The following is a 16,828-nucleotide window of genomic DNA, read 5'->3' on the forward strand; positions in this document are numbered from 1 at the left end:
GTGCCCTTGGCATTTATACAGCCAGCATGCATTGAGGCACTTTTCTTTGCCAATGGCCAGGGCTGTAACAATGCCTATGCCTCCCTATTGGACCAGTGTGAAACATTCAGACAAGCTGAGCTGCACCTGAGCACCATGAGCAGACCCTATCAATAGATCCTGCTCCCTGGTAGGCAGAGAGCACTCTAAATGCAATTTTCCTGGTAACCAGTAGGCCTAAAAACGATACTCTCTTCTAGCACCTACCTAGGAAGGTGCTACACATGGTATAACTAATGCCTTGGAAATTCCTTTGTACCCTTCTCCTGACTGATACATTTTAACAAGAAGATCCCTCTGATGCTTTGGAAGCTCTCTGCGGTCCATGGCTTTTGCTGTAGGATGTGACTAAGAAAATGTCAGCAAAGGACTAGAACAGCTGAACTTTATTTTGGGTTAATCAGAGGCACTTTAAATGATGGCAGGTGTGTACTGACTCTTATTTAACACTAATTGGAATGTGATTGATTAATTCTGAACACACCTACATCCCCAGTGATAAGAGGGGGTGCACACCACATTATTTTAGTTTTTTATTTTTACCCCCTCCCCCTAAAGATTTTAGTTTGTTTTTAATTTAGTTGTACAGTTTATAGGTCACTTTAAAAGGTGGAAAAAGTTCAGAAATGATTTATTTTTGTCTCATTTTTTGCATCACAGAAACCTGATGTTTTAACAGGGGTGTGTAGACTTTTTATATCCACTGTACATACACTTTATGATTGTCTTTGTCATTTTTTGCTATGAATAAAATGTATGAAATTGTTTTAATTATGTCTAAAAAGTCTATTCATTCTTCTTTTCAATAATAGTGTTTCACCATTAAAGCTGTACATGACGTTAAAGAACAGCCTCAGCAACATCATACACTGGTAGAGTATATTTGGCTGTGGCATTGATTTTTTTTTTTTCTTTTACAGTTAGCGTGGCTTACATATAGTGGCAGCATCCCAATCCAATTCATTTCTTTTTGAAACCAAAGCTGTTTTAAAGTGATTGTAAAGTCTCATTTTTTTTGCTTACAAATTAACAAACATGTTATACTTACCTTCTCTGTGCAGTTGGTTTTGCACAGAGCAGACCAGATCCTCCTCTCCCCATGTCCCTCTTTGGCGCTCCTGGCTCCTCCCTCCTGCCGAGTGCCCCCACAGCAAGCAGCTTGCTATGGGGGCACCAGAGCTGAGCCGCAGCTCTGTGTGTCCATTCAGACCCAGCCCCTCTCTCTCTCCTTATTGGCTCACTGACTTTGATTGACAGCAGCGGCAGCCAATGGCACTGCCTGCTGTCACAGCCATTCAGGAGGGGAGTCCGGGACAGCCGAGTCTCTCCTGCAACATCTCTGGATAGAGAGGGGGCTCAGGTAAGTATTAGGGGGCTGTTGCACACAGAAGGTTAGAATGCATTAGAATAAAAAAAAAAAGAAGAAAAAAAAAACCTTCTGCCTGTACAATCTCTTAGCAGCAATACATGCTTTTTCATCAAATTGTAATTGACCTGCTTATAGAAATTGGCCAGTAGTTTGCGGTGGCTGTCCCTTTTCTCATTGATGCAAAATTGTCTGGCTACTGGCCAATTCCTATCAAGCTCTCATTAAGAATTAATAAACCACAGATGATACAGCAGTGTAAAATTTGCCAGCAGCAGGACATTTTTAATTAAAGAGAATTGGCCAAAAGGAAGTGAGAAAAAGAGTATAGGCAGATGTTTTATTATAGCAAGATATTGTAGATGGCACAGTAGTGTAAAATTTACCAGCAGCAGGGCCATTTAAAGAGCACAGGCTGCAGTTTTACTACAAGAACGAAGCTGCTACAGAAGATACAAACTGGCCAGAAGCAGGGCAATTTTAAAGGGACCTGGTGGATACCTACTTTTTATTTAATATATGAGAGAGGAATGTAAAACCCAAAATACCACCCTAGAAACACCCCCCCCCCCATTTTCTTAAAATAAAGCCTTCCAGCAAGAAAAGGGAAAAACAATTTAAAGGCATAATCTATCTTTTGCAAAAATGCACCCACAATAATAATAATAATAATAAAATAATGCATTTACAAAAATTTAGCATTGAAGCCTGCAGAACCCTGCAACTTTGATCTGTGCATTGTTTGCCCCAACCTGACCCCTCCTCCGTACAGACCTCCTGTTATGGGGCTGGAAGAAGGAAACAATGGACTACAAGTAATATCACTTGTGTTAGCCCTTGTGGAAGATGGGACTTGTAGTCTTCTCACTCATAGATCCCTGCAGATCTGTGCCCGAGTCACACACAGCCGTGCTATAAAGTATTTTAAAAAACATACAGGATGCTGCAAAGAGAAGCACCCCATGATTCAGCTAAGTGGAGAAGGGGAGCAGTTTAAAGGTGGGGGTTGGGGAATGTGACCATATATCGTGTCACACCCTAAATATGGGTTAAACATGAAACATGGTCTCAAAGGTGAACCATGTCTTTAACCACTTAAGCCCCGGAGGATTTGGCTGCTAAAAGACCAGGGGTTTTTTTGCGATTTTTTTACTGCGTGACTTTAACGGACAATTGCGCGGTCGTGCGACGCTGTACCTAAACTAATTTGACGTCCTTTTTTTCCCACAAACAGAGCTTTCTTTTGGTGGTATTTGATCACCTGTGCGATTTTTTGATCATGCGCTATAAACAAAAAAAGAGCGTAAATTTTGCAAAAATAACAATATTTTTCACATTTTTTTATATGAAATTCCCCCAAAAAAATGTAAAAATCAAAATTTTTTAACATTTTCGGCCAATTTGTTTTATGCTACATATGTTTGGTAAAAAAAAATCGCAAAAAGCGTATTTTGATTGGTTTGCGCAAAAGTTATCGCGTTTACTAACAAAGGGAAAGATTTTTGTCATTTTTGGTGTTTTTTTTTAACGCGTAATGGCGGCGATCTGCGATTTTTTTTTCGGTACTGCGACATTGCGGCGGACAGATCAGACCCTTGACTGACATTTTTGACACTTTTGGGGGTACCAGTGACATTACTGCAGTAATCAGTGCTATACATATGCACTGTTACTGTAAAAATGACACTGGCAGGGAAGGGGTTAACTGTATTGGAGAGGGAGGGGTTAAGTGTGTCCTAGGGGCGTGATTCTAACTGTGCAGGGACATTGCTATTGGTGTAAAAGCAAAGATCAACGGTCCCACATAGTAGAACCGTCTGATCTTCATTTTTACACCAGGGAGAATGACGGGCGGCTTGTTTACATAAACCGCTCCGCCTTTCTCCCTTCACTGGAGCGATCGTAGTGTGAGCGGCGGACATCGGGTCCACCGGTCACACGCACTGACTTGTCAGTGAACGAGCCGCGTCGGGCGCGCGCCTCGGAGGGCGCGCGCCCGCCCGCAATTGGCTCGCAAGTCAGTGACAGGCGAGTGACGTATCCATACGTCACTCTGCCTGGCCGGGGCTGACCGCCGCAGTATATAGTCGTGCGGCGGTCAGCAACCGGTTAACCTAAAACCACAATCAGAATTAAAGTACAGTTTCCTAACTGACCCCAATCTCTTTCTATGCAGTTTGTTACCTTTCTCTGCAACAGATTCCAATACATCATAGGCATGCGCACAGAGTGTGCCGGGTGTTCCTAATCACCCCGTGCGGTATCAATTCCCCATGTTTCCTGGTGCCCCCTGTCTCCCCTTGCAGTGCTGCCAGCCAGGGGAGAACTGGGCCAGGGGGCAGGGGGACAATTGTCCCCTGGGCCGCTCTGGTTCCCCCGTAAAAAGGCCATTTCTGCCACAGACATGTCTAAAGGGTTCCTGGTGAAGAGAAGTAAAAAGTCCCTGCTGCTAACCTACTGAGTGCAGGTTGAAGCCAAGGACAGAGCGTAGGCCTTCCCCACCAGCATGGATGGTGTAAACTGTGTCTGAGCAGAGGTCAATTCCATGCACTACTGGAAACTCTCCTCCCCTGGCCAGTCTCAACCGAGCTGTCCCAGCTACCCTCAACTCTGATGGCCAGGTCAGGAACCCAGATTCGGCCAGTGAGTAGAGAGTACCTGGAGCGGAGCTTCAGCCTGGAAGGGGGGTCAGGAGGAGGCTAGGAAGAGGAAGAGCAGGAGGGAGCTCAAGTTGCTGCACCATGGGCCTCTGGTTTGCACTCGCCCCCTGGGCTGCAAGTTGCCAGTCAGCCCCTGATGCCAGCTTCCCGTCTCTCCCTCTGGCTGCTGCTGGAGTGGTTTCACAATTAAGTGTAGGCGATGGGGCCAGTAAATATTTAATTAAAAAAAATTAATAAAACAAACTACTAACACCATCCACTGCTCTGCTGATATACGCTCGTGTATGTTTGTACTCAAACTTTGTACTTGTGTTTGTAACAAATGCAATAGGCTGTGCACACCAATGCAATACACTGATACATTGGGGTGATTTACTAGGCAAATAAACAGTGCACTTTGAAAGTTTAGTTAAAACGGAGCTCCAGCCATTTTAATAAGTTGAGATGTATGCAATCCCCTTTAAAAGGCTTTTACCAATGTAAACTATTTATTTTTTTTGTAAGGAAACACCTTTTTTCTTCTTTATTCATCCGAACTTCCGGATTATATCCAGATTGGCACACCAAAACTAGTGTGGGCTACACCGCTATCCCAGGAGCCCTTGCGAATCGCCTAGTGACGTAATCGCCTAAAGGTGGCCGGACCCGGAAGTGCGGATAAATAAAGAAGAACAAGGTATTTCCTTACAAAAAAAAAAAAGATAGTTTACATTGGTAAAAGCATTTTTAAAGGGCATTGCATACATCTCAACTTATTAAAATGGGTGGAACTCCGCTTTAATGAGATGAGGCTTCACTTTGCAAAGAATACCCACTCACATGCAAGGAAAAAAAAAACAGCATGTTTGCTTGCACATGATTGGATGGTGGAAGTCAGCAGAGCTTCCCCTCAATGACTAAGCTCTAGAGCAACTGCACCTACAAAGTGCACAGTCTATTTGCCTTTAGTAAATCAACCTCAATGGCTGCTCTGTGTCCCCCTTTTATACTGAGGAGGCTGGCTTAATCAAAGGCCCACCTATTGGGCCTTCTAAACTGCTAACCATAGTGCAAAAGCAATGCAGTGCGTTATGGCTGAAAATAATTTCTCGTGGGCAATCTGTGCATAAATTCGCCAGGACCGCAAAGCTTGAACCTGTAGGATTCCCCTTAAACCCATGGTAGTGGCGACTGGCGACCAAAAACCTCAACCTTAGTTGTATTACCAGATGAATGTGCAGCAGCAACAGGCTACTGACACATAAAAAAGAAAGAAAAATCCCTTAAGTTCCAAAGTGACGACTAGCACAAATCCAACCCACCTATTACAGCATCCCTGATGACATGCACCATCCAATCACAGCACCCCACATATCTATCATTTATTGCGTGCTTCCCAGTGAGTACCATTGCTATGGAAACCAACAGCTTGCTTTCCATTTGCAAGCATTTATTTATGCTTGGATATCATTGCCCCAAAATAGCTTCTCCGTCATCAAATCTCCTACCACATCCAGCCCCCCGAAAGACCCCGGGATAAAAAATGTACTGCTGGGCTGCAAGAGAAGGCGAGAAGGCATAGAAAGATGGTGCTACAAGAGAACTGGCTTCCCCAGCTTCCCTTTAGATGAGCATACTTAGAACTGGTCCCCAATGAGCAATCCATGCTGTCTGCTAACTGATTAATGCAGGATTACAAACCATGTGCTTGGGGACTGCTCATCTGCACGGCTGTCAGACTGGGATGAAAGCTGCTGTGTCCCCATAGACTTGAATAGGCTACCTGCATGTGGCACCTTGTCTTGAAGCCTAGAGGTGCATAATCAAGGCACTCATTCACAGGCTACAAGTGTCAGTCACAGGATAATAAAAATAAACACAGGATAATAAAAATAAAGTCCCGCGCAATGTAGTGGGAATGGTTTAGGAGAAGATAAAATATAAAGTTTGGAATTAGCTGCTGCCTCCCCAATTACTAACCCTAATAGGAAATAGTAAGGTAAAAATGAAGATAAATGCTGGATCTGGCACTCCTAGATATTACTATTTACTATGCTCTGGCGAGTGTGGGACCAAAGGGCCCCTTTCATAGGGTTTTCCAATCAGGTCCACCTGTCAGTTTTTCACCCCTGTGGAACAGCGGATGTCAGAGCTGACATCCCCGCGGACACCCGCTGCTATCCGATCCGATGTGGTCCGTGAAATCCAGATGGATGGAAACCCTATTTTTCATCCGTCTGGAGGATCGGATTGGATAGGATTGGATGAAAACAGAGAGGCGGTCCATTTTAATCTAATCTCCCATAGAGGAGAGTGGAGATCTGACAGCTCTGTCTCTGTTGTCATCTGCCTGCTCAGCGGAGACCGGCAAATTGATCTCTGCTGAGCAAAAGTCCGCCAGGCGGAAAGCCGTGTGAAAGGACCCTAAGGGGAGCATGGCTTGTGAAGCACCACCAATGTCACGGACTTCACTTGGAGCACTTTGAAGAGCACTGGTCACCTTATATTTTAGAGCAGTGGTGGCCTGCCCATAGGGGGCGCAGGGGCGCCGCCCCCCCAAAGATAAAAAGAAAAAAAAAAAGATTAAAAAAAAAAAAAATACATTTTCTGCCCACTAGGGGCGCCGGACCACTAGGTGGGTATGGGGGGTGGGGTTTTCCACCGCACGTGTGGCGGACAGAGGCGCCGATTGGCGGCCTTCTGGGGGTCATCGGGGCGCCCCAACACTCCCCACTTTTGTGATGTCCTGCCTGTGATTGGTTCAGACTCCAGCCTGGACCAATCACACAGGAGGACATCCCGGGACCTGTGACGTGGCGCGTGGGGGCGGCGCGTGCGCCAGTCACTACATCCCGGCCGGGCCGGCGTCACAAGTCACAGGATCACCGTCTGCCCGACACCTTCCCGCCAGAGAGCCGCTCTGCCGCGCATCAGGAGGACTCGGAGGAGTGCAGCACAGTGAGTGACTGAGTCAGACCACCCACCCGCCGCCTGGTTCAGTTCCCGGCCCACAGCTCCGCACTCCACCACCAGTCCGCACCGCAGTGACTCAGTCAGCGTCGGACTCGACTCCCACCGCCGCCGCCCCGGGCCTACAGTCTCAGTCAGAGGCAGAGGCTGGCCTGCAGCTCTGCACTCCACCAGTCCTCACCGCAGTGTCTGTCAGACCGTCGGACTCGACTCCCGCGACTCCCGCCGCCGCTGCCCCGGGCCTACAGTCTCAGGCAGAGCAGAGCAGCAGGCCAGCAGCACGCCATGCAGCCGGTCACCACTCACCATCCGTGAGGTAAGTCCACTCTCCACACTGGTCACTGCATTGATGGGGGCATGCTGGTCACTGCATTGATGGGGACATGCTGGTCACTGCATTGATGGGGGCATGCTGGTCACTGCATTGATGGGGGCATGCTGGTCACTGCATTGATGGGGGCATGCTGGTCACTGCATTGATGGGGACATGCTGGTCACTGCATTGATGGGGACATGCTGGTCACTGCATTGATGGGGACATGCTGGTCACTGCATTGATGGGACATGCTGGTCACTGCATTGATGGGGGCATGCTAGTCACTGCATTGATGGGGGCATGCTGGTCACTGCATTGATGGGGGCATGCTGGTCACTGCATTGATGGGGACATGCTGGTCACTGCATTGATGGGGACATGCTGGTCACTGCATTGATGGGGACATGCTGGTCACTGCATTGATGGGGGCATGCTGGTCACTGCATTGATGAGGGCAGCCCAGCGGTAACGGTAAGTGAATGATAATGTGTATTATTTCAAGGGGTAACTATGAATAAAGGGGTAACTATGAATACTTTTTCAAGGCACTGTTCCTTGATTACTGAAGGCCCCTTTAACACTTGTGTGGCGTCAAAGACACGCAATTTTTTACCGCGTTTTTTGCCGCGAATATTTCTTTTTGCGCCCCCCCCCCCCCAAAAAAAAATTTTGAGCACCAGCTGCCACTGTTTTAGAGGACTTTTGCTGCATATGATACTGTTTATATTTGGACACAGATTCTTAAAGTTTTGTGGAGCACTTTAATACAGCACTTGTCACTTCATAATTTTTTTTGTACAAGATGTTGTTTGTCATTTAGTCACAGATTTGTGCTTTTTGAGGTTTATGCACTTTTTACAGCACTTGTTACTTTATATATTTTCATACATTTTAAGTATTTTCATCGTATGGATTTAGTTTAGTGGCTCATAGAACATAATTTTATATATTGGAAAACATTTTTCATATATTTTTATACTTTAGATATGGTATGGCTGACATCATACCTTATAATTGGTCAGGTGTAGCATTTTTTTTGAGGTTCACACACACTTGTCGCTAGTAATACTTTTTTCTCTGTACACGTGATGATTACATAATTAATTAGATACCATTAGCATGTTGTCACAGTAAGTAGTAATATCTAGCAGCCCCAGACCCAGCATTTATCTACAAGTGTCAGTGCCTGTCTGGGTGAGGCTTTATAGTCATAAGACACCATGTTCCCACTGATATGGACTTGAATTATAGGAGTCTGACAGCATTAAAGCTGAACTCCTGGTATAAGCTTAAAGCAGAACTAAATGCAATAAAAAAAAAAAATCGACCTGCCTGCTCACACTACAGTAAACCCCCGCTCCATCGCGGTTCAGTTTTTGCGGTCCCGGTATATTGCGTTTTTTTTTTGTAATGTTATTTTACTATATAAATCATTAAAAATGAAATATTATTGTGTTTTCCATAGCTCTTGCTATGTCTCTCAGTATCTTTTATGTGTTTTAATGAGTTTCTATTGTTTTAAAAGTGTGTTTAAAGACCTTTAAATGCTTTTACACGTACGGCGACAGTAAAAAAAACATGCCTACAATGCATTTTAATAGGGTTTTTCTATTTCGCTGATTTTCACTTTTCGCGGCTGGGTCCGGAACGTAACCCCCGCAATGGAGGGGGGTTTACTGTATTTGGAAAGTACACTGAACTGTGCAAGCACAACTCTGTTTACAATCTGACACAGCGCCTATGCGCATGTGCAGGAATGACGCCATCCCGCTCTGACCAATGAAAACGGCTGCAGTTCAGCACCCAGAAGGAAGCTGGATAGAAGATACTGGTGCTGATGAGGGACATTAGACTACTGAAGTAAAGCCCCGTACACACGCACAGATTGTTGGCCAACTGATCGGCCAACTTTTGTCCAGTGTTGTTTGTTGGTTGAAATGTTCTCTAGACTTGCACTGGACTTTTGTTGGCCAACAAAAACCAACTTCAGAAGTGATGTCATGTGCTGGTTTACTTTCAATGTGTTTTTTCTTCTCTGAGCATGCCCAGTCTTGCTCATCTGATTTTTGTCTGCCGAAATCTGTACTGACTGAGGAACAATCGGCCGTTCTTTGTTGGCCAACAAAAATTTTATAGCATGCACACCAGATTTTTTTCGGCTGAAAATTCGCAGTTGGTTGTCGGAAGCATCATACTAACAAGCCTACAATCGGCAGATCGGACGTTGGCCAACAATTTACGGCCAACAATCTGTGCGTGTGTACGGGGCTTAAAGCAAAGTATTGCAGAGTTTAGCTTCACTTTATTTGCTTAGGACTACGACAAAAAGGTGCCTTCTGGCACACTGTTAAAGCAAGACTTTACCCATGACAACTTGATAAAAAAATAATGTTCTTTAGCAAGGAACATATATTCCACATTAATAATTATGCTACCAAAATTAGTGTGTCCTGTAAATTGCCTCCAGCACCCTTCCTGTTTCCTCTTGCTGGAGGCTGCCATTTTGCTGAAACCCAGGGCCCCTGAACAGCAGTAAATCAAAGTGGAACTAAACCCATCGATGTATCAAAAAACTGTTACATTCCTGGAATGCCAGGGTTTGCTAACTGTCACATTTGCTTGTGTCCTCAACCAAACTATCTAATGGCTGGAGTTATAACTGATTACAAGTGCAATACCACGGTAGTTGCAGATCAAACAGAATCAGCTTCCTTGGCTGTAAAGAAAAGGAAGGTTTAATTCTGCTTTCAAAACTGCCAGCAGATCGGCCTCTACAAATTCAGCAGTGCCTTAAAATGAAGTGAAACTGAGTATGTGCAGAGCTGGGTGAGACTGTGTATTGCTGGATTATTGCTGGCACTTATTTTTAATATTTTACATAGCTATACCTGCAAAAGGGGCCAGACTGAAGGGATCTAGCAGGACTTAATTTCCTGACTAAAGTTCCACTTTGTGGCATACCGACGGACAAAAAACTGTGTAAGCCTAGGTTCACACTTGCCTAAATCTCTAACGTTGACAGTAACATGATTCAAGTCGCCTACAGCGTTAACGTGTACCCTAGATGTCCTTCAACTTTACTGATATTTGATTATTGGTTGTCAAATGCGCTGTAAACGCACAGTAAACACTACAGGAGCATTTATGATGAGTTACCATACACTTGAATAAAAGGAGTTGACAAGCTTCAACTCCTCCCAGACTCAACATGTAGCTTCATTTTTGCCACACAGCGACACAAACGCTGCATGTGTTTCAAATGTGAACAGCTCTGTCCACTCTCCATATTATCCATTGCAGGCTGCTTCACTTGGCATTTGGGGAGTGGCAAAAACACGCCTTAATCGATTGTTTCTAATGGGCCATACACATTATACAAATGTCTTTCGATTTTTTCCTTTAGATTTACCAAAACCCTATATTATGAGATCAAATCTAAACACTTTCAATTTGTATGCAATCAGGCAGGCCCTTGCACTACATATGGCAATTTTTCACTGCATGGTACGGCTCGGTTTGGCGCTTTTCCACTGCATGGTACCACATGGTACCTGTTAGAACGGTTTGGTACGGTTTGGTACAGCGGAGCTTTACCACTACATGGTACGGCTTGCTTAAACAGTACCACCTCGGTTGGGGTTCCAAGCGGGCCGTACCTATACCATATCCCACAATCCTTTGCATGCAGCCTTGATTGTTTGTCACTACTAGCCACTGATTGGTCAGAGAATCATTGTAATCCCACCCACTTACTACTTTAGTGGAAAAGCAAACTGAGCCGAGTAGAGCCTATACAGCGCTGAAACGTACCGACTCGTACTACGCAGTGGAAAAGCAAACTGAGCCGAGCTGGGCCAAGCAGTGCTGAGTGGAGCCAAGCCGGTACTTGCAGTGGAAAAGTGCCAATAGTTGAGGGTAAATCTATAGGAAATCTAACAACAAAAGTTGTATAGTGTATATCCAGCTTAAAGAGGTTGTAAACTCGTTTAAAATTTTTTTTTTTTTTTTTACAACCTGCAAGAGAAAGACATAATGAGCTAGTATGCATCGCATACTAGCTCATTATGAAATACTTACCTTAGAACGAGCCCCCGCCGTGCCGCTCACTCACCTGTATGACGAGCGACATGTTCAGTCGCCCGTCTTCCGGGATCGCGGCATCCGGCCATCTGATTGGCCGGAGCCGCAGTGACGTCACTCCCGCGCACGCGCGCGGGAGCCGACGGTCACGGCACGGGGCTCTGAAGGAACGGCACGATCAGCCGTTCCTTCAGAGCGCATGCGCCAGTGACGTCACTGGCTGCATTAAAGGTAAATATCTCCTAAACCATACATGTTTAGGAGATATTTACAGTACCCATAGGTAAGCCTTATCATAGGCTTACCTATAGGTACAACTTCCTGAGGAGGGTTTACTTCCTCTTTAATGCCAGTGTGAACATGGTTCAAAAGTGGCTTCAGCTTGGTCTCCATCCATGGAAGAACCCCCTTGAATGCGTTTCACCCAGGTGGGGCTTTATCATAGAGGCCACTGTTGATCGTATTGGTCTCCCATGGATTAACACCAAACTGAAGCCACTTTTAACAGTTTGTGACCATTTGGTGTGCCTTAAAGTGAAACTAAACCCTCATATTCTTTTGAGCCAAGAAAGCTGCCATTAGCCTCTGTTTGGTCTGCAACTGCCATGGTGCACATATGGTCAGTTATGATTCCAGCCATTTGATGGTTTGACTGTTTGGTTGAGAGCATAAGCAAATGTGACATCCCTCCCAGCATGCCAGGAACATAGCAGTTTTTTTTAAACATTTAAGTTCATGGGTAGAACAGTGGAAGACGCCATTTTGTCGTAGTCCTAGGATTGAGCCTGACGAACTTTCATGCAACCCAACCAGCACGAGCTGGCCGGAGCAACAGAACAGGGCGCTCTGAGTGGTACAGTTTTAGCTTTGCTTCTGGATACTTTAATTGCATAGTTACATTGGTCCAGTTTGGCAAAATGTTAAGTATATATATATATATATATACTGTATATATCTCCTACCTGAGCAGCCACTGGGGAAGCTGCCAATCACTGCAATCTTCTGGGTCCCCCTGACAACAGGAGGGTCGCTGGCTAGATATTGTGGCCAATTACAGAACACTATTTTTTTCAGTAAATACAAGGCATTCCCTGATTGGACGGGTTGGGGAAGAAGGGCAGTGACATCAAGATCTCCACCTTGACTGATGACAGAACAACATGTATTGACTAAAAAAATAGAAAGCGCTCTGTAAACGGCGACAGTGATGAGCTGAGCCAACACAGCCATGTCATTATTGACAAGGATTGCTGAATCAAAGTATTGCGAACCAACATGTGTGTGTGAGTCACTCAGCCTGTATGGGAATGAAGTCCTGTGCCCACTGCTGTGAGTGCTGGCTGGGAGGGGAGCTTGTTTGTGCTCCAGGCAATGGTAGAAAGTGGTTAGGTGTCCTGGGAGCCACACATCAATTTAAGAACAGGGATGGGATCAGGTGTGTTAAGATTGTAGTCCCAACCCACCTGAGCAATCCCACCAGGAAGCTGTCACTGCACACTGCCAATCATAGGCAGCGTGTGTATGTGCAGCTGTGGGCTGGGATTGCCTCACTGCCTATGATTGGCCGTGTGCAGTGATGGCTTCCTGGCAGGATTGCTCAGGTGGGTTGGGACTATGATCCGAACACACCTGAGCCCCTCCCTAGTCAAGACCAGCTGTATGATAGGTAATGGCAGTCTTAGCCTGGAACCCAGGGGGTCCAGGCAGAGACTGCTATTTACTATCATACAGCAGGTCTTGACTTGATGTGCAGCTCCCTGGACACCTAGGCACTCTAAACCAAAGTATTACCAGTGCATCAGCAGGTGCCAACAGCAGCGAGGTGACGTCACCACACTTGTAGCACATTCATGATGTCCTCCAGCCCTATAACAGAAGATCCGTACCCCCATACAGACCTGGGGCTGGGTATATTGCACTGAATGTGGCGCACTGATCATGGTTGCAATGCTCTGCCAACTTGATTGCAAAAATTACACAGATGCACATTTTTTATTAACTCATTGTTGATAAATGTACTTTTTAACCACTTGCTGCCAAATCAGGTACCTGTACATCATTTGACTTCAAGTGTATGTACTGGAGCGATGCCTGCAGCTGCAGGCATCACCCCAGTACTGTTTTTTAGAGCCGTCGGTCAGCTCTCCTGCAATAACAACCAATGCGGCTAAGCAGTGGAAGGGGACATCCCCATCCTCGCTTGGACTCTCCCGCCTCACTGGAAGACCCAAGTGACCAGCCAGTATGTCTGCCGGCTGGCTGGAGACCCCGAACAAAGCCAGAATCGGGTCTCAGATATGGTAACCCGGAAGTGACGTCATGACATCACTTCTGGTTTACTGGAATCATAAAGACGCCAGTTTTTAAAAATCAAAAGTATTCAAAAACGCCAATCTTGGCATTTTGAATGCTGTCAGGTGCAAAGGAGGGATTTGGGGTCTTATAGACCCCAGATCCCTCCAAAAAGAGTACCTGTCACATGCCTATTGCGGTCACAAGGATGTTTACATTCCTTGTCACAGCAATAAAAGTTATACAAAAAAAATTATATATATATATATATATATATATATATATATATATATATATATATATATATATACACACACACTCACAGTATCTCATGAAAATAAATACACCCCTCACATTTTTGTACATATTTTATTATATCTTTTCATGTGACAACACTGAAGAAATGGCACTTTGCTACAATGTAGAGTGGTGAGTTTACAGCTTGTATATAAGTGTAAATTTGCTGTCCCCTCAAAATAACAAAACACACAGCCATTATTGTCTAAACCGCTGACAACAAAAGTGGGTACACCCCTAAGTGAAAATGTCCAAATTGGGCCCAAAGTGTCAATATTTTGTGTGGCCACCATTATTTTCCAACACTGGCTTAACCCTTTTGGGCATGGAGTTCACCAGAGCTTCACAGGTTGCCACTGAAGCCCTCTTCCACTCCACCATGATGACATCATGGAGCTGGTGGATGTTAGAGACCTTGCGCTCCTCCACCTTCCATTTGAGGATGCCCCACAGATGCTTAATAGGGTTTAGGTCTGGAGATATGCTTGGCCAGTCCTTCCCATTTTACCCTCAGCTTCTTTAAAGCGGAGTTCCGGGCTAAAAAAAAAAAAAAAAATTAAGCTAAAAATACCCCTGGGACAGTCAGGGCTAGTGCATTTAAGCAACAATAGCCTCTGAACTGTCCCGTTTCACTTACCTGTGAGAAGAAATACTTACCTTGAAAATGTCTTGTCCAGTGCTGCCATCTCAGGTGTGGGCAGCTGAAGGCAGAGCATGTCCTCTCGGTGACGTCGGAGTCCCAGAATACCCTGCTCGTCACTTCCGGTGCAGGCACGTCATCCCTGAACAGCTTCTGTGCCTGCCCAGCAGGGAATGATGCGCCTGCACCGGAAGTGACGATTGACTCCGGTGCAGGCGCATTGACTCCTGGGACTCATCTCCCAGGAGTCAATGCAAGGAGGAAGTGACGTTGTGGGCCGAGACCGCAGAGGAAGGAAGATAAGTATATTTTCTTTTAAAACAAGGTAAGTGAAACAAAAAAAAATGTTTAATTATCCAATTCTTGTTCAGGTTCATTTAAGCTAGCAGACGTGCAAAGATAGTTTTTAGGGTGGAACGCTTTAACAAGGCAGTGGTGGTATTGGAGGTGTGTTTGGGGTCGTTATCTTGTTGGAATACTGTACACGGGCCCAGTCTCCAACAGGTACCATGGTTTGATAAAGAAGAAATGAAAGGTGTCATTCTTTTGTCCCCTGCATGATGCCTGTTACATCCTGTGCCTTTTTTTACTTTATTAATAAATTCTGATTGCATCCTATGGGAAGTGCAACCATTCCTCTACTCTTCTTACAATTGGAATCTGCAGCAGTGGCGGGGTGTGCACCCCAGCAGGATTTTGTCAATTTCAGCCTACGAGAATCACCTGGAGCAGCGGTTTCTGTCTTGAATTGGGTTAAGTATTAGGCTCCTTTCACACACTCCATCCGTCGGACGGACTCCGTTTTTCTCAGCGGGAGATCAATCTGCCGATCCGCCGCTGAGCAGGAGGATGACAGCTGTGTCTCCGCGCTGTGAGCGGAGACACAGCTGTCAGTTCCCCATGCATCTCTATGGGGGAAATCGGATGGGAATGGACCGTTGGTCCGTTCTCATCCGATCCCATCCGATCTGATCCGCTGGACGGATGGAAAATAGGGTTTCCATCCATCCAGAGTTGACGGATCAGATGTCAGCGGACATGTCTCCGCTGACATCCGATGCCCCATAGGAATGCATGGGGGGGGACCGTTCAGATCAGCCAAAAAAAAACGGACAGGCGGATCTGAACGGTCCGCCTGTGTGAAAGGGGCCTTATGTTTGTTTTTTTGGCATTCAAATTAAAAAAGTGTATTTTTTTCCCAAAAAACTGTGTTTGAAAAACTGCTGCACAAATACAGCGTGACAAAAAAATTGCAAAACCCACCAATTTATTTTCTAGAGCCTGTGCTTAAAAGAAATATCATTTTATATAATATATAAAAATTAAAGGTTTGGAATTACAAATTTTCTAGCAAAAAAACAAAACCATTTTCACATGTAAATATAAATTGCCAGAAAATGGCTGATCTTCAAGTGGTTTATGAATGGTGGACCCTGCCTTCACCCCTCCTAGGTGCTCTGCTGATGTGTAGAATGTAGAGAAGTAGAGAACAAGACCCCTGGTGCCCACATATAAAGGCATGCAGGGGATGCCTGCTCTCCTATGACAGGTGTAAGGCTGTGTAATGAGAAGCCCCCTACAGAAGCAGACAGTGTCCTCCTCCCCCCTCCTTACACGTCACTTCCCCCCTGCACAGCTCTCCAGCATGTACTAAGGAGGGATGGAGGGACAGCAGACACAGGTGCTGATGACGTCATGACGCCTTTTGACAGCCGGCTGTGTGAGCGGTTGATGGTGGTTGGTTAGTGTACGGGGGATCCACTGTGTGCCCGCACTGGAGAGCCCTTCCGCCCGACCATGGTGGCCAAGCAGAGGATCCGGATGGCTAATGAGAAGCACAGCAAGAACATCACGCAGAGAGGCAACGTGGCCAAGACCCTGGTGAGGAGGAGAGGGGGGGGGCACCTGCCATCATCACAGGGCTGGGAGGTGTATGCATGGAACATCTTTGTATGCTGGATGCAGTGTGTCACCCATGTCACTGTCTGCAACCTGTCAGTGCTAGGAGCGTCTGCAGTCACCCATAGCAACCATCTACTACAGAGGATCCCATTATATAGGTAGGCTGTCACCATACAGCATCAGCATCCTCAGGTGTAATAAGACAAGATGCAGCACATCAGGCATGCTAGGATCTGTACTGCCACAATTCTCCAACTACATCAACATAATGCATGGTATACTGCATG

General features: G+C 45.6%; 1 protein-coding gene across 1 annotated transcript in view; it reads left to right on the top strand.

The window, feature by feature from the left end:
- The first annotated feature begins 16,268 nt into the window (after positions 1 to 16,268).
- The window catches only part of SERP2 (stress associated endoplasmic reticulum protein family member 2), a 51,128-nt gene continuing 50,568 nt past the window's right edge, over positions 16,269 to 16,828 (top strand). The window contains exon 1 of the mRNA XM_082248568.1: positions 16,269 to 16,520. Within this exon, the coding sequence (XP_082104694.1) occupies positions 16,437 to 16,520 (84 nt within the window). The 5' untranslated portion in view covers positions 16,269 to 16,436. The remainder of the gene's footprint in view (positions 16,521 to 16,828) is intronic.

This window comes from Pelophylax lessonae, assembly GCF_965119305.1.
Source record: "Pelophylax lessonae genome assembly, chromosome: 2".
NCBI lineage: Eukaryota > Metazoa > Chordata > Amphibia > Anura > Ranidae > Pelophylax > Pelophylax lessonae.